This window comes from Rhinoraja longicauda, chromosome 8, assembly GCF_053455715.1.
Source record: "Rhinoraja longicauda isolate Sanriku21f chromosome 8, sRhiLon1.1, whole genome shotgun sequence".
Classification (NCBI taxonomy): domain Eukaryota; kingdom Metazoa; phylum Chordata; class Chondrichthyes; order Rajiformes; family Arhynchobatidae; genus Rhinoraja; species Rhinoraja longicauda.
The window spans coordinates 68384772-68403901 of NC_135960.1; the positions used below are offsets into that span (position 1 = coordinate 68384772).

General features: G+C 44.1%; 1 protein-coding gene across 1 annotated transcript in view; it reads right to left on the reverse strand.

Moving 5' to 3' along the window:
* Positions 1–919: 919 nt before the first annotated feature.
* cops8 (COP9 signalosome subunit 8) overlaps positions 920–19130 on the reverse strand; it is a 28664-nt gene continuing 10453 nt past the window's right edge. Inside the window, exons 3-7 of the mRNA XM_078404587.1 lie at positions 18151–18199; positions 12014–12146; positions 7406–7513; positions 3143–3205; positions 920–2172 (exon numbers count right to left, since the gene is read on the reverse strand). Coding sequence (XP_078260713.1) covers positions 2093–2172; positions 3143–3205; positions 7406–7513; positions 12014–12146; positions 18151–18199 — 433 coding nt within the window. The 3' untranslated portion in view covers positions 920–2092. The remainder of the gene's footprint in view (positions 2173–3142; positions 3206–7405; positions 7514–12013; positions 12147–18150; positions 18200–19130) is intronic.

Sequence of the window (19130 nt, forward strand, 5' to 3'; positions counted from 1 at the left end):
ATTACTGACTGTCCCCTGATTAAATCTCTGAATGCATTCAAGAGAAAGCTAGATAAAGGATGGCGGAGTCAGGGGTATGGGGAGAAGGCAGGAGCGGGGTACTGATTGAGAATGATCACATTGAATGGCGGTGCTGGCTCAAAGGGCCGAATGGCCTCCTCCTGCACCTATTGTCTATTGCTTCATTGTCACCTTCTCCTAGCTAATAAAGATCTATTCTACATTTTCCTTGTGCTGCATTTCCTTTGATGTCTCGTTTTCACACCTTACCCCACCTTATCTCTGTGGCTCCCTCTCTCCCCTCAGTCTGAAGAAGGGTCTCGACCCGAAACGTCACCCATTCCTTCTCTCCAGAGATGCTGCCTGACCCGCTGAGTTACTCCAGCATTTTGTGGTTATCTTATATACTGATGTGTAGGAAGGAACCCCGAAGATAGACACAAAATGCTGGAGTAACTCAGCAGGACAGGCAGCATCTCTGGAGTGAAGGAATGGGTGACGTTTTGGGTCGAGATCCTTCTTCAGACTTATATGCTGCTCTGGATCCCTTGGGTCCAAACCTCTCCTACATTGGTGTAGCACCCCCCCCCCCCCCCCCACCATTCCCCCTCAACATCAACGGGCTCCAACTGCGCCGGCGCGGACCCGTTGGGGTCTGCACATGCGCGGATCCAGCGGCCATCTTACGTTAGTATTAGATCAACGGCCCCCAACTGCGTCGGCGCGGACCCGTTGGGGTCTGCACACGCGCGGATCCAGCGGCCATCTTACGTAAGTATTAGATCAACGGGCCCCAACTGCGCCGGCTCGGACCCGTTGGGGTCTGCACATGCGCGGATCCAGCGGCCATCGTACGTAAGTATTAGATCAACGGCCCCCAACTGCGCTGGCGCGGACCCGTTGGGTACCCATTGTGACGTTGAACACGGAGGTATTCTGCGCAGGCGTGGCTGACGGGCAGGGAAAGTGGAAAAGAGATTTATAAAGGTTAAAAAGTGATTTTTTAAGTTTAAAAAGTGAATAACTTTAAAAATATAACAACCATTTGAACTGTAGGCCTATGGTGAGTAAGGTGGGCCTAAAATTGTTGTGCTATCGTGTACCATTTTGGGTGTATTTCGGGTACGCACAAACAAACAGACAAACAAACAAGATGAGAGTTTTAGTAATATAATATATATATATATAGATCTATACTGATGTTAAGGAAAAACTGAAAAGTGGGGGTAAACAGCACAAATGTGAAAATGGTTAAATCCGTTATGGAAATTTGCCTTTTGGATAGACCTGCTCACCTACTTGAATAGTGAAAATATTCTGAAAGGAGTGGGCATGGTGGCCTTTAGTCATCTACATCAATATCAATGGAATAGGCACTCCGCCTGGCTACAGTGAGTCACCAGTTCGTTGACTGCATTTCCTTCAGTTTAGTCTCCAGTTAATAGGACAAGATTAAAAATCCACTCAATAGGTTGTGAACTCTTTTTTTTCTGTTAAACAAAACAAGTTTCAACTTTCCCTCATAAAGAAGGACTTGAGCTTTGCTAAAGTACATTAAACCCATTGTAAAATATAAGCCAAAGTCTTTCAAAATGAACTCAAATTCGAGGCCCGCTATTTATAGATCCACAAGTTGCTCTGGAACTCAGCGACTGACAACTTATGGAAAAAATACTCTCGTTTGGTTTAGTTGTAGCTTATTAATCACGCACATAATGAAAATAAGCCCTGGTTCATCCAGAGCCGTGGAACTGGCACGAACTGCGTTCCGCTGACCTTTGGTTTCTTGCGAATAAACAGGCCAATTGATTGGTATCAACTGGAAGCAGAGGTGGAAGCTCCAGCACCCATACTGGGGGTGGACATCAGCTGGCTTTTCTTAAGGTCCGGTCAGTAGGATGCCAAGAATAAAAATCTTTACTTTGTGGAAAAGACTAGATATTCCCGGGAGAACCTTTTATTTGATGACATTGATATTTACAAGAACATTCGGGATGGTTAAAGTCTGCTCGAGATTTCTGCTCATCTGTGTCACACTCGAGGCCACAAACTGAAATGGCTGGGTTTCCTCTCTTTTGTTGATGGTAATTTGTCAGTTCTCAAGGAAGGCCACGTAGTCAGTTAGTCTGGCCAACTGTTGTTCATTAGGAATTTGTGGTACTGGAAGAGGTTCTGTTTAAATTAAAAAGGAAAAAAGCACTTGAAAAATTTGAGCAAATACTGCATCATGTCAGGGATCAAACACATTTTGATGGGTGCTCAACTTAAACATCCCGAGCGCAAGGAGTGGCAAATAATCAGGGCAAACAGGGGAAAAAATTATCAACAGGAGAAGCACATCTTTTGACGCATGATTTTTTTTTTTGCTTTACAAGATTTTTTTTTAAACTTCCTCGCAATCATAAAACAAATTCCATCTGAAAAACATTTGCTGAAGGGTAACCATTTAGATGCTGAAGGAAAATCCATCTATACAGCATTAAAATACCAATGGAAAGCAGTATTTTAAAGTCATATTGCAGTTAGCGAGTAAACTTGAGAAGGTGCTTTCTTCACTGAATTACTTTACAGCCTACCGATGAAATATGATTCCAGGAAGCAAGTCAAACAAAAAAACATATTTAAAAAAATGGAATTAAGCACAGACACAAGGTCAAATGTTAAAAACTAAACCAGGCTATTTCTGTCAACTCACTTTAGTAAAATAACATAAATTGCATGTTTCTATTTTCTGAATGATAAATGGGGAAAGGCCTTTTTCCGCGCAAAAAAAATCCATTCAATGGCGATATGGTGGCGCAACGGTTGAGTTACTGCCTTACAGCGCCTGAGACCCGGGTTCGATCCTGACAACGGGTGCTGTCTGTACGGGGTTTGCACGTTCTCCCCGTGACCTGCGCGGGTTTTCTCCGAGATCTTCCGTTTCCGCCCGCACTCCCAAGGACGTACAGGTTTGTAGGTTAATTGGCTTGGTATAAAATGTAAAAATTGTCCCTAGTGTGTACAGTTTAGTGCGGGGATCGCTGGTCGGTGCGGACTCGGTACCGCTGAAGGCCCTGTTCTTCCGTGCTGTATCTCAAACTAAAAAACAAAAATTCCAACACTGAATAGTCCGTCGAGAAGAACAAAATGCAACACCTACCATTCTTTTTGGGCACCACCATTCGTGTGGAAGGATCAGCCTGCCACCCTTGTTCTAACACGGCTGAAATCAATAAAGAGAAACTAGATTCAGCTTGGAAAGTTGGAACAATACCACTTCAAAAACAGAAAAACAATAAGCGGAAACAAGACCCAGAAAGAGATCATGTAGTTCTTAATGCAACTCAAATCATTTAATTTCCAATTATTTCACACTTGATATTTAACTGCCTGTGAAGGTTAATGCAAAATATATGAAGATGAACGCAGAATTTTATAGGTATGTCATTATACATCACTATTTTTTTACCCACGCCTAAAGAATCTTGTTAGTGCATTTATTGGAGAGTCTATGAAGCTACAATTTTCAAAGCAAAACGGTGGCACAGTAAATACTGCAGCCCCGTCACATCTCATTATCAGGCTGATCCTGCCCTCTAGTGTAGAGTTTGAACATTCTCCCTATCATCACAGGGCTTTTCTCCATTTTAGTCTCGTCCCATAGAAACATAGAAAATAGGTGCAGGAGGAGGCCATTCGGCCCTTCGAGCCTGCACCGCCATTCAATATGATCATGGCTGATCATCCAACTCAGTATCCTGTACCTGCCTTCTCTCCATACCCCCTGAACCCTTTAACCACAAGGGCCACATCTAACTCCCTCTTAAATATAGCCAATGAATTGGCCTCAACTACCTTCTGTGGCAATGGAATGTTGGCCTTCGTAACAAGAGGAGTTGAGTATAGGAGCAAAGAGGTCCTTCTACAGTTGTACCGGGCCCTGGTGAGACCGCACCTGGAGTACTGTGTGCAGTTTTGGTCTCCAAATTTGAGGAAGGATATTCTTGCTATGGAGGGCGTGCAGCGTAGGTTCACTAGGTTAATTCCCGGAATGGCGGGACTGTCGTATGTTGAAAGGCTGGAGCGATTGGGCTTGTATACACTGGAATTTAGAAGGATGAGGGGGGATCTTATTGAAACATATAAGATAATTAGGGGATTGGACACATTAGAGGCAGATAACATGTTCCCAATGTTGGGGGAGTCCAGAACAAGGGGCCACAGTTTAAGAATAAGGGGTAGGCCATTTAGAACGGAGATGAGGAAGAACTTTTTCAGTGAGAGGGTGGTGAAGGTGTGGAATTCTCTGCCTCAGAAGGCAGTGGAGGCCAGTTCGTTGGATGCTTTCAAGAGAGAGCTGGATAGAGCTCTTAAGGATAGCGGAGTGAGGGGGTATGGGGAGAAGGCAGGAACGGGGTACTGATTGAGAGTGATCAGCCATGATCGCATTGAATGGCGGTGCTGGCTCGAAGGGCTGAATGGCCTACTCCTGCACCTATTGTCTATTGTCTATTGGCAGAGAATTCCACAGATTCACCACTCTCTGTGTGAAAAAAACGTTCTCATCTCGGTCCTAAAAGACTTCCCCCTTATCCTTAAACTGTGACCCCTTGTTCTGGACTTCCCCAACATCGGGAACAATCTTGCTGCATCTAGCCTGTCCAACCCCTTAAGAATTTTGTAAGTTTCTATAAGATCCCCCCTCAATCTTCTAAATTCCAGCGAGTCCCACATCCCAAAAGCGTGCAGGTTGTCAGGGAGCGGTGGGGGAGGGGCAGGGGGGGAAGGGAAAAGGGGCAGGGGGAACCTCGATATCCTACTTCTACTCCTACTCCTGTCTCACCACTCTCTCTCTCCTCTTTGTACCATCTTCCCTCTCCACTCTCAGTCCTGATGCAGGGGTTCAACTGGAGATGGCCACCTTTCCCATCTACCCACAGATGCTGCTTGAGCCATTCCGTTCCTCCAGTACTGTTTATTTATCCAGACGCCTCCAAAGACTTACAGGTATGTAGGTTAATTGACTGGGTAAATGTTAAAAAAAAATTGTCCCTAGTGTGTGTAGGATAGTGTTAATGTGCGGGGATCGCTGGGCGGTGCGGACTTGGTGGGCCGAAAAGGCCTGTTTCCGCGCTGTATCTGAAATATGTAAATATGTAAAATAATAAATATGTAATTCTTGTGTCCTCGTGAATTTGTATGGATCAGACTGAATGTTCCCCTTGAACCTTCTTGCTTTTTAGAGGGATAAATCCACCAGCTTTTATCCTTTCCTGACATGACCAAGTGTCGCGTCTCAGAACCATGCTCAGAAACCTCCTCAGCACCCTCTCCAAGGCTTCAATATACTTCCTAAGGTAGGGTAGCTGGCATGATAGCTCAACTGAGACCCAGCCAGCAATTCATGCTCTCCTCATAATCCCAGAGATTTCTCGCACAAAACACTGCAGCACAGGAACAGGCTCTTCGGACCACCTAGATGCTAATCTAAACTAATTCCACCTGTCTGCCCCAGTCTTTTTGTGTTAAGAAAACAGACGCCTTTAAACATTTGTAAACAAGCTTCCACATCTATTATCATACCCACTTTAAAATGAGCCTATCTATCTTATGTTAGAAGGATGAGAGGGGATCTTATCGAAACGTATAAGATTATTAAGGGGTTGGACACGTTAGAGGCAGGAAACATGTTCCCAATGTTGGGGGAGTCCAGAACAAGGGGCCACAGTTTAAGAATAAGGGGTAGGCCATTTAGAACTGAGATGAGGAAAAACTTTTTCAGTCAGAGAGTTGTGAATCTGTGGAATTCTCTGCCTCAGAAGGCAGTGGAGGCCAATTCTCTGAATGCATTCAAGAGAGAGCTAGATAGAGCTCTTAAGGATAGTGGAGTCAGAGGGTATGGGGAGAATGGGGTACTGATTGAGAATGATCAGCCATGATCACATTGAATGGCGGTGCTGGCTCGAAGGGCCGAATGGCCTCCTCCTGCACCTATTGTCTATTGTCTAGACCATTTAGAACGGAGATGAGGAAAAACGTTTTCAGTCAGAGAGTTGTAAATCTGGGGAATTCACTGCCTCAGAAGGCAGTGGAGGCCAATTCTCTGAATGCATTCAAGAGAGAGCTAGATAGAGCTCTTAAGGATAGTGGAGTCAGAGGGTATGGGGAGAAGGCAGGAACGGGGTACTGATTGAGAATGATCAGCCATGATCACATTGAATGGCGGTGCTGGCTCGAAGGGCCGAATGGCCTACTCCTGCACCTATTGTCTATTATGTCATCCCTTCTCATTTTTCTTCAGAAAGTGATTCACTGGAATCTGAAATTCAAAGATGATTTTCTTAATGTCAATTTTATACTAAACCTATATAAAGTAATTACCCCTTAAATTTCATGGGATTCGAATATGCTAAAAAATTTAAATGACTGTTTCTTCAAATACTTTTGAAAATTCCTATTCAGAACATTAGAATAGAATAGAATAGTTCCTTTATTGTCATTGTAACATGAGCCATGTACAACGAAATTGTAAAATGTCAGCCAGTCAGTGCACCATTCAAACATTTCTAAAAGCTAACGATACATACAAGGTAAAATATTTTAAAACAGATAAACAACTAAAATAAATATCATGAAAATAGCACGCATTAGACTACCATCTTCAACATTCTTCAAAAATGATTTCTTCTGTAGATAGACACAAAGTGTTGGAGCAACTCAGCTGGACAGGCAGCATCTCTGTAGAAAAGGAATGGGTGCATTTCAGGTAGAAACGTCACCCATTCCTCTCTCCAGACAAGCTGCCAGTCACGCTGAGTTACTCCAGCACTTTGTGTTTATCTTCGGTGTAAACTGCCATCTGCAGTTCCTTGTAGATACAAAATGCTGGAGTAACTCAGCGGGTCAGGCAGCATCTCAGGAGAGAAGGAATGGGTGACGTTTCGGGTCGAGAAGGGTCTTGACCCGAAACGTCACCCAATCCTTCCCTCCTGAAATGCTGCCTGACCCGCTGAGTTACTCCAGCAGTTTGTGTCTACCTTCAATCTGAACCAGCATCTGCAGTTATTTTCCTGCACAACTGCAGTTGCTTCCTACATAATGATTTGGTCTGCGATTGTTTTTAATCATCAGGCATCCAAAATGGCAGGGCTGGATGGAAACCCATTCTTGAACATCATCAAAATACACTCCACTTTTAGTATCAAACAATGTAAACATATCAGCTCAAATATCCTGGAATACATTTTTTTTTAAATACATCAATCCTTAAATGCTAAGTCATTCATACATTGTTTGGGGTAGGAGCATGGACTGATGAAGCGGTTTGAGGATCTGGAGTTCACTGAGGAGCTTTGGCTAAACAATAACATGTTGATTGCATAGCTACGTCTGGTCATGTCTTGGAATTCATCAGAAATCCTACCTTTGACAGCATCTTCTACCGGAAACCCAACAAAGGCTGCAAGATCGTCGGCACTAATGGAGGTGTAGGCTTGAGCAACAAGGCCAAAGGCACGTTGTCTGGTAGCATCTTATAAAGAAAATTAATCAAAAAATTACGAGACTGTTAATCATGGATTCATTGACTCATACAGACCCTTCGGCTCAACTTGCCCATGCTGTCCAAGATGCCCCACCTACTCTTGTCCCATCTGCCTGGCTGTACTGTACTTCTATTTTGCACAGAAACAGGCCCTTCGACCCACCAAGGCCGGGCGTTCCAGCAATTACCCTGTACATTAACACTATCCTACACACTAGGTTAATTCCCGGAATGGCGGGACTGTCGTATGTTGAAACACGGAGCGACTAGGCTTATATACACTGGAATTTAGAAGGATGTCTTATCGAAACATATAAGATTATTAAGGGGTTGGACACGTTAGAGGCAGGAAACATGTTCCCAATGTTGGGGGAGTCCAGAACCAGGGGCCACAGTTTAAGAATAAGGGGTAGGCCATTCAGAACGGAGATGAAGAAAAACCTTATCAGTCAGAGAGTTGTAAATCTGTGGAATTCTCTGCCTCAGAAGGCAGTGGAGGCCAATTCTCTGAATGTATTCAAGAGAGAGCTAGATAGAGCTCTTAAGTATAGCGGAGTCAGGGGGTATGGGGAGAAGGCAGGAATGAGGTACTAATTGAGAATGATCAGCCATGATCACATTGAATGGCGGTGCTGGCTCGAAGGGCCGAATGGCCTCCTCCTGCACCTATATATTTTTTTTAAATTAAAAGAAAAAAAAGTATTTTACACAGGGTAGAGGAATCAAGAACTGGAGGGGATAGGCTTCGGTGAGAGGGGAAGGATTTAATAGGAACCTGAGGGGCATCCGTTTAACTCAAAGGGTGAAGGGTATATAGAATGAGCTGCCAAAGGAGGCAGTTGTAACCAACATTTAAAGGGCTCTTAGACAGATACATAGATAGGAAAGGTTGACAGGGATGTAGGCCAAATGTGGGCAAATGCAAGCAGTTTAAGTTGGTGCGTGGATGAAGTGGGCGAATAGGCATGTTTCTATGCTTAGTACTCTATGAAGGGACAGTCAGCCAGGCTTGGTCCACAGCAAGTCATGTCTTACTAACCGGCAATGGGGCACGGTGGCACAGCGGTAAAGTTGCTGCCTTACAGCGCCAAACTCACAGGGTTGATCCTGACTATGGGTGCTGTCTGTACAGAGTCTGTATGTTCTCCCCGTGAGCTCCGGTTTCCTCCCACACTCCAAGGGGGTACAAGTTTGTAGGTTAATTAGCTTGGTAAAATTGTAAATTGTCCCGAGTGTGTGTAGGATAGTGTTTGTGTGCGGGGATCGCTGGTTGGCGCAGGCTCGGCGAGCCAAAGGGCCTGTTTCCGCGTGGCTTCTCTAAACTAAACTAAACCTGCCTCGAGTTTCATGAGGAGGTGATCCACAAGGCCAAGGCAGTGGATGTTGCCTGCAGGGATTCCACTAAACTGTTAGATAGAGTCCCCCATGAACGGCTGATCCAGAAGATTACAATGCATGACTCTTGGTCCCTTGGATTCCAAACTGGTTTACTCATAGAAGACAGAGGGTTGTGGTCGAGGGGAGTTATTCTGGTTGTAAGTCTGAGACTCGTGGAGTTCCACAGGGATCTGTGCTTGGACCTCTGTTATTTGTGATTTTCTATAAATAACTCTGATGGAAATTTAGATATGTGGATGGGCTGGTTACTAAGTTTGTAGACACCATCAATATTGGTGAAGCTATGAACAGTGAGGACAGTTGTCAAAGTGCACAGCGGGATACAGATCAGCTACAGATATGGGTGGAGACATAGCAGATGGAGTTTGATCCAAACAAGTGTGAAGTATTGGACTTTGGAAGGTCAAATGCAAGGGGAATGTATACAGATAATGTCAATTCGCCTAACAGCATTGATGTAGAGGGGAATCTTGAAGTCCAATTTCAAAGCTCCCTTAAAGTGGCAACACGAATAGATAGAGTGGCAAAGAATACATATGGGTATACGCTTGCCTTCATTGGTATTCAGTATAAGATTCAGGGTATTGAGTATTGACTGCCTGTCCTGCCATGTTACTGCAGCATTTTGTGTCGACCCACTGTGTAAGAGTCAGAAAGTCCCTCACTCTACAAATAATATTTAGAACAAATTAAAAAACACTTGCTAAAAATCCACTAAATTTCCATCAGAGTTGTATCCAAGGTTTGTTTTCAGTGAGGGAGAGCAGGAATCCACTCAGGGGAAATTATATATTTGAAAAAATGAGGGTAAGAACAAATGTGAAAAATAGACGTGCGACTGTTAAAGGGGTCAATTTATGGAATAGTTGCAATAAAAGAGTGTAGTAATTATGTGTAAATGCAAGAAAATGTTCAAAAACATTATCTTTGAAAGATACAAAATCTGTGATCAGCACTGAGAAATGACTGACATGACAGAAATGATGGTTCTTGAATATATTTGTGTTTCTTTCCGTTTTGTTTATCTGCTTCTGACCTCTGATGTTGTGTTGTTTTTAAATTATATTTTGTTAAGTATTAAGGGTAGGCACAATAAGCTTCGGCTTCTGCCTACACCTTTATTTTTCGGTCAGAAAATAAATCATGTGTGCTTATATTGTTTTATTTTTTGATACAATGATTTTGCACTATTTAACTTTCACAACTGCATGGTCAATCTGTTGTATTGTATTGACCGGGAAATAAATAAATAAACAAATAAACAGATAGATAAATAGACAAATAAATAGATAGACAGATAGGTAGATCTCCCGAGATGCTGCCTGACCTGCTGAGTTACTCCAGCATTTTGTGAATAAATCGATTTGTACCAGCATCTGCAGTTATTTTCTTATAGACAGATAGACAGACAGATAGACAGAGACAGATAGACAGAGACAGATAGACAGAGACAGATAGACAGAGACAGATAGACAGAGACAGATAGACAGAGACAGATAGACAGAGACAGATAGACAGAGACAGATAGACAGAGACAGATAGACAGAGACAGATAGACAGAGACAGATAGACAGAGACAGATAGACAGAGACAGATAGACAGAGACAGATAGACAGAGACAGATAGACAGAGACAGATAGACAGAGACAGATAGACAGATAGACAGATAGACAGAGACAGATAGACAGAGACAGATAGACAGAGACAGATAGACAGATAGACAGAGACAGATAGACAGAGACAGATAGACAGAGACAGATAGACAGATAGATAGATAAATATATAAATAGATAGATAGATAAATAGATAAATAAATGAAAGTCAGGTTGCAGCTTTATAGGACTTTATTCAGGCCACATTTAGAGTATTGCATTAAAGGAGGGATGTGGAGGGCTTAGTTGGAGAGCGTTCGGAAGAGGTTTATTGGAATGCTAATGGATGAGAGGGTATCATGAGGGGTGATCTTATAGAGGTGTACAAGATGATGAGAGGAATCGATGGGGTAAATGCATAGATTTATTTATGCAGAATAGGGGAATAGAGTCAGAGACGCTTTCTTGACTACAGTTTAATAACTGCGAAAAAATTAATACTTAAATTTTGGAAAAAAACAGTAACCCCCACAACTAAAATGTGGATTACGGAAATGACCGAGACCTTGCATTTGGAAAAAATAAGGTTTGCCTTAATTGACAAACCAGATCTATTTTTTAAAATATGGTCTCCATTTATTGAATTTTTAAAAAAGTAAATGGGTTTGTCACAAAACTAAAATTTAAAACTAAAGTTAAAACTTGAGTTTAGGGTTGGATGTACAACTATACTCACTAACTCCCGGATCTATCCCCATAATTTTTATGTTTGTAATTCTCTTTTTTCTTTGCTTTCTCTCTATTAGTTTATAGTCTTTTTTTTTCAGTCTCTTTTCATTTTAATTTTTTCTTTAAAAATTCAAAATTGAAGCTATGTAAGAACTCTATAACCAGTTTGTCGTTTATTATTATTTGTACATATGCTTTAAAAAATTAATTAAAAAAAAAAAAGAATAGGGGAATAGAGAACCAGAAGACACGGGTTTAAGGTGGGGTGGGGGGAGATTTAATGGGAACTTTATTTTTACACAAAGGGTGACAGTTGTACAGATCAAGCTGCCAGAGGAGGTAGTTGAGGCAGGTACTTTTGCAAAGTTTAAGAACCATTTAGCCAGAAACATGGGTACGATAGATTTAGAGGGATATGGGCTAAACGCAGGCAGGTGGGACTAGTGTAGATGGGGCATTGGGGGAGGGGGGGGAGTTGGGGGAGGGGGAGGAGAGGGTGCTGCACCAATGCAGGAGAGGTTTGGGCCCAACGGGTCCACTTGGTCTGGTATGAGAATAAAACACTCTCTTTACCAGCACTAGTACTCAAAAGCTCCCATTTTGGCTAGATTTTCAATTTAGCCTCAGATAAGTGGAAAATCTCAGTTGACAAACTATCTCTTTTCCATAATCCATTTGGCTAGACTCGCACATTTTTGTTCAAAATTTCAGATTTACCCCCAAAACTCTTCCCCCCCCCCCCCCCCCAAAACACTGGTAACGATCATACCTCTTAGTTCCTCCATTATCGGCTGGATGGTGTCAGACCACTGATGTGAGCTGATTACTGTGTAAATTCCCGGGAAATCTCTTTGCCAGACACACTGCCCCACAGACCAGATTGCTCCGAGCTCAGGATTAGCCTAAAACATGGCGGATAAAGAGACAGTTATAGTGTGCAGGAGAGTACACCTAAGGACTGCGTTACATAACGCACCACAAAACATCAAAGCCTCCGAGTGGGTTACACTTCATTTAATTCTCCCCTTATACGTGGTAAAAACACACAAAGAACTGGAATAACTCAGCAGGTCAAGCAACGTCTCTGGAGATCGAGGACAGGTGAAATTTCCAGTGGAACCCTTCTTCGCACTGATTGTGGCGGAGAGCGTGAAGAAGGAAGGTGGGGGCATGACAAAGTTCGGCAAATGAGAGGTGGGCATAGTGAAGGGGGGTTTGATAGCTATTAGGTGGGACAAAGGCCAGAGATGAAGGGGTTATTAGTAAGTTGGATGGAATCAAGGTATTTGGAGAATACTTTGTGCAATGGTAGAGTTGTGCAATGGTAAAGATGGTGCCGTGGTAGAGGTGGTACAGCGATAGAGTTGCTGAATGCAGCGCCGATGACCCGGGTTCCATCCCGACCACGGGTGCTGTCTGTCCGGAGTTTGTACGTTCTCCATGTGACCAGTGGGTTTTCTCCAAGATCTTTGGTTTCCTCCCACACTTCAAAGACGTACAGGTATCTAGGTAGGTTAATTGGCTTGATAAATGTAAAAATTGTCCCTCGTGTGTGTGGGATAGTGTTAATGTGCAGGGATCGCTGGTCGGCGCGGACCCGGTGGGCCGAAAGGACCTGTTTCCGCGCTGTATCTCTAAACTAAACTAAGAGTTCTGTGGGGCAGCAGCCAGAAACAATGGATCTGCCAGGCCAGTGCGGTTTGTGGATTCTGGGAAGAAGATGGGGAGAGGGCAGGAATGGGGTACTGATTGTGGTTGGTCAGCCATCATCGCATTGAATGGCGGTGCTGGCTCGAAGGGCCGAATGGCCTACTCCTGTACCTATTGTCTACTGAGACAGAGGTGGGCAGTGCAGGGCTGGGGAACTATTAGGTTGTAGTCTGTGGAGGAGAGATCGCCACAGATGATGAGATCAGGTACACTTGGGGAGATGATGGCCTAGTGTTCGCCTGTGGGCCATGGCCAAGGGGTAGGGGATGAAGAGTTGGAGAGCTGGCGCCTGGCCTCAGGGTGGTAGAGGCCAGCCTGCCAGATTACAAGAGCACCTCCCTTGATGGTGGGTTTGATAACCGCAATGTTGTCACTGAGCGAGTGGAGGTGCTGCGCATTCAGAGGGGGTGAGATTAGAATGGGTACGGGGAGTGGAGACGTCAAGATAGTCGAAGAAGGGTCTCAACCCGAAACCCAACCCATTCCTCCTCTCCAGAGATGCTGTCGGTCCCACTGAGTTGATAACATCCAGCATTTTGTGTCCATCTTCGGTTTAAACCAGGATCTGCAGTTCCTTCCAACACATCAAGACAGTCGATGTAGTGCCAGCAGTTGGAAATTAATAGTCCCAGGGAGAATAGAAGGCGGGCAGGGGGAATCCACGAGGAGGAGGAATGTTGGCGATGGGAGAAGTGGTCATCACTGGGAGGCAGCAGAAGAGCTCAACATTACGACGGGCTTAGAGCACGTTGAGGTACAGGCAGAGGGATACAAAGGCAATGTACCTGCTAAGGAATGATCATTCTGCATCGGAGAGTGGGAAGTCAGGGCAAGATGGTGAAAACCAAACAGGGGCAAGGGATGTGGTCAAACCTAGGCTCGGAGGAGAGCAGAAGGCTCGGAGGAGAGCAGAAGGCGGGGTGGGGGAGGTGCTGTAGGTGGACGATGGGGGCTCAAGAGGGAAGAGTGGTGCAGGGGTGGCATTGAGGAGAAGTGGCACAGTTGGCATAGAGGGGAAGGGCAGCATTACCCAGTGGTGTCAGCAGTGAGGTCCCTGTTGGAAGTGGGGAGCAGTAGGACCTATTGAGGGCGTGCAGCGTAGGTTTACTAGGTTAATTCCCGGAATGGCGGGACTGTCATATGTTGAAAGACTGGAGCGACTGGGCTTGTATACACTGGAATTTAGAAGGATGAGAGGGGATCTTATCGAAACATATAAGATTATTAAGGGGTTGGACACGTTAGAGGCAGGAAACATGTTCCCAATGTTGGGGGAGTCCAGAACAAGGGGCCACAGTTTAAGAATAAGGGGTAGGCCATTTAGAACTGAGATGAGGAAAAACTTTTTCAGTCAGAGAGTTGTGAATCTGTGGAATTCTCTGCCTCAGAAGGCAGTGGAGGCCAATTCTCTGAATGCGTTCAAGAGCGAGCTAGATAGAGCTCTTAAGGATAGCGGAGTCCGGGGGTATGGGGAGAAGGCAGGAACTTGGTACTGATTGAGAATGATCAGCCATGATCACATTGAATGGCGGTGCTGGCTCGAAGGGCCAAATGGCCTCCTCCTGCATCTATTGTCTATTGACCCGGGAGAATCAGTATGATATTCTGGTGATGTTATCAACATTCTGTGGATAAAATTGGGCAGTTGATCAATGTGTGTTTGGTGTAAGCTTTTATTACTTGTACATTCGGAGGAATTTCCCAGTGCCTATTGAACTGAGTGCCAAGTACTTCAATGAAAACAGCTTTTTATATTTAGATACTCCTTGAAAGAGGAAGTTAGCATCCCAAGATGTTCCACAGACCTAATATCACATCAAAGTAGATGTCGTCTGCATAAGGAAATATTTGGAGTGATGAAAATATTTTGTCAAAATGTCAGGTTTTAAGAATAGATAATAGACAATAGGTGCAGGAGGAGGCCATTCGGCCCTTCGAGCCAGCAATCGCCATTCAATGTGATCATGGCTGATCATTCTCAATCAGTACCCCGTTCCTGCCTTCTCCCCATACCCCCGGACTCTATCCAGCTCTCTCTTGAATGCATTCAGAGAATTGGCCTCCACTGCCTTCTGAGGCAGAGAATTCCAAAGATTCACAACTCTCTGACTGAATTTTTTTTACCTCATCTCAGTTCTAAATGGCTTACCCCTTATTCTTAAACTGTGGCCCCTTGTTCTGGACTCCCCCAACATTGGGAACATGTTTCCTGCCTCTAAAGTGTCCAACCGCTTAATAATCTTATACGTTTCGATAAGATCTCCTCTCATCCTTCTAAATTCCAGAAGAATCATAAAGGAGGAAAAAGTAGAATATTAGCAGGCAGGTTAATGAAGGGAAATCCAATACTGATGGGTTAGATAGTTTAAGGCCAAAAGCAAAGAGATTAAACCTGGGAATGATTCGGAAATTAGAAATTTAACAATACAGATGTTTGTTAAAGATTATACAACCGGGAGAGCTCAATTAAGTCGGAATGAGGCCTTGGAGCAATAGTTAGCATCTTCCCAAAAATCTTTAGATTCTAATGAAACACAGGGTGATTGGGAAAATGCCAGCATAACATCTCTTCATTAAAACTGGGAAGCAAAAAAATATATAAGTATGGGCTGATTCTATTCTTGGAAAAATGTTAAATCTTTTTTTTTTAAAGGAAGTCTCAACCTGAGCAGATAAGAGGGGAATCAGCAGAAGCATTTTACAGACTCCCAACTCAACCATAACCCATTGATTCCTACACTCTATTTTCCATGAACCGATCCTCAATAATTGCCAGCATATTTGCCCCATTCCACATGCTCTGATTTGCCTAATAACCTCATATGGTATCTTATCAAAGAAGTTTTCAAAGTTTAAATACACCATATTATTACTTATCTATTCTGCTAGGTCCAACCTGGGTGGTCACGGTGGCGCAGCGGTAGAGTTGCTGCCTTACAGCGAATGCAGCGCCGGAGACTCAGGTTCGATCCTGACTACGGGCGCCATCTGTACGGAGTTTGTACGTTCTCCCCATGACCTGCGTGGGTTTTCTCCGAGATCTTCGGTTTCCTCCCACACTCCAAAGACGTACAGGTATGTAGGTTGATTGACTGGGTAAATGTAAAAATTGTCCCTAGTGGGTGTAGGATAGTGTTAATGTGCGGGGATCGCTGGGCGGCGCGGACCCGGTGGGCCGAAGGGCCTGTTTCCACGCTGTATCTCTAAATCTAAAAAAAAAATCTAAAAAAATCTAAAAAACCTAAAAAAAAGAACAAATATAGCAAAGAGAAGCAGGAATTAAGGACACTGCCCTCATGAGCTTGCTCCAACATTCAGTATTATGGCTGATCCAATCTTCATCAGAACACCACTTGAAGAAGGGTCTCGACCCGAAACGTCACCCATTCCTTTTCTCCAGAGATGCTGCCAGTCCCACTGAGTTACTCCAGCATTTTGTGACTACTTTCTCACCGTGGTTCGTCGTGGTTATACCTTTGTGGTTCAACTGTCTGCAAATCTCCGCCTCAACAGTTTACTGGGGTAGTTTTCCAATGGGGAAAAAAAGAAGCAGCTCCTCATTTCAGATTTAAAAGGGAGACCGCCTATTCGAAATACTCCCTCTAAAAGGAGCAGCCAATTGCCAAAATCCCCTCAGAACTGGTTTCATTCATTGCATTAGACCGCCCTTCATGCAAGAATCTCCTTCACTGAACTGCGGAAACCAAAACTGTTTGCAGAGTTCCAGGTCTACCTGTAACAGTGCTTCCCAGTGCAAAATAACTTTAAAACTTTTACATCCCACACTGCTTGCACCAAAGGCCAACAATCATATAGACTTCCTCATAACGTCTGCACTTGCATGCTAATCCTTTAGATTTAGAGATACAGCGCGGAAACAGGCCCTTCGGCCCACCGGGTCCGCGCCGCCCAGCGATCCCCGCACATTAATACTCTCCTACACACACGAGGAACAATTTTTTTTAACATTTGCCCAGCCAATTAACCTACATACCTGTACGTCTTTGGGGTGTGGGAGGAAACCGAAGATCTCGGAGAAAACCCACGCAGGTCACGGGGAGAACGTACAAACTCCGTACAGACGGCGCCCATAGTCAGGATCGAACCTGAGTCTCCGGCGCTGCATTCGCTGTAAGGGAGCAACTCTACCGCTGTGCCACCGTGCCGCTGTAAGGCAGCAACTCTACCGCTGCCACCACCGCTTTGTTTCATCCACTAGGACATCCATGTCCCTCTGTACTGCGACATTTTGTAATCTCACTATTTAAGTAATAATTTGCTTTGCCAACATGGGATAACTTCCTAGATTTCCTAGATTCCGTTTATCCGTTAATTCTGTCGATCCTATTATATTTTCTAAGTGCCCTACTGCCACTTCTTTATTATCAGATTTGAGCTTTAATACTCATATAAGGCCAGCTTGATAGCAGTCTTCTATTTTCTCAGTCCCTTTGTTGTTAAATAGTGGGATACATTTGGCACCTTCAATTTATGGGAACCTTCCACAAAGTGAATTATTGGACGGTGAAAACCAGGGCATCAGCTACCTCCATGGCCACATCTTTCAAAACATTGAGATGCTGGTCATCAGCTTTCAGTTTTGATCATTTTTCCAATACATTTATTATCGTTATTACTTCAGCTCCCCGATCACTCTCAAACTTCTTCTCTACTTCCAGGAGGATTTATGTTCCATATCCACATTCCACGATATAACTCCTTGAACCTCAGTCCCCGAGGGACTCAAATTAATTTTTGCCAATCACTTTCGTGTTACTGCAGATGCTGGTTTACAAAAAAGTGGAAACTTAGCGGGTCAAAGAGACGTTTTGGGTCGGAACCCTTCTTCAGACTTGAAACCAAGTTTTACTGTTGGGTTTTGGGATCTTTAGTGTAAGCTGTGCATTAATCCTTTAAATGATTGCCATTGCATGTTTACCGTCATACCTTGTAAGGTACCATAGCCAGATTATGTCACAATCCTTGTATCAAGCCATGATTTCCTTTGTTTAAACTAATAACATGAACCGATTTTGACTATGAGGTTTATTGTATATTGTGATGTTGCTCAGTCTAAATTTTTGTTGAACTATGTGCTAATTAAGTAAGTGCCTCATTACACACTAAAGGCATCATACACATGCAATCTTTTTTTTTGACAAACAGCAGTGCAGAAAGAAATGCTAGTGTGCTCACAGTTTTGATGGCTTGGGGTATTCTCTTCCAGAGATATCTTGCTGTATTCCTGGAATAATGATCAGAAACAGCATGTTTTTCAATGCATCATTTGTACCTTACAAACGACTAAAGCACAAAACACACGGCAGTACAGTAAACCCTCGTTTCATTATAACAGTCTTTGGTGTTAGAGGACGAAATCTGTTGTAACCAAAGCGACCGTTCATATCGGGCAGGTCAGGAAACATTTGCCTTTTATACGGTTATGAAAACTCCAGGATTGACAATTATTAAACAGCCTCATAAAATGGAGATTTACTGTGTGTCAATAGACAATAGGTGCAGGAGGAGGCCATTCGGCCCTTCGAGCCAGCACCACCATTCAATGTGATCATGGCTGATCATTCTCAATCAGTACCCCGTTCAAGCCTAGTCGCTCCAGTCTTTCAACATATGACAGTCCCTCCATTCCGGGAATTAACCTAGTAAACCTATGCTGCACGAGGTGTCTGATCGTCAACCTCTGCCAGTAGAATATCAGAAATACAATCAGGAGGAATGAAGAGGTGCTGTAGACCGAGACCCGGGACCAATGAACGGGTTGGTACTCAGGCGAGATAAAGACGGGCTGAAAGAGGGCTGATGGAACGATCATTCAACATGAACATCCCCCTCACCTCTGGAAATATTTGGATCCTGTTGCTGTCCGTTGAAGAATGAGGCAGCGCACAAAGTTCGTCCAACACCACTTTAATTCCCCACACCACTCCTCTCTCCGCCGCGCCCCAACTTCCCATACTCCCCTTGGGCGCCTCGTGCCCTCTCCCGAGCCGAAGGTTATGCATTGCGCGTGGTTCACCACCAGGGGCCACTACAATCCCACCATTAGTCAAATCTTCTCATCTCCACCCCTTTCCACCTTCTGCAGAGACCGTTCCCTCCGCAACTCCCTGGTTAGCTCATCCCTTCCCACCCAATCCACCTCCTCCCCAGGTACC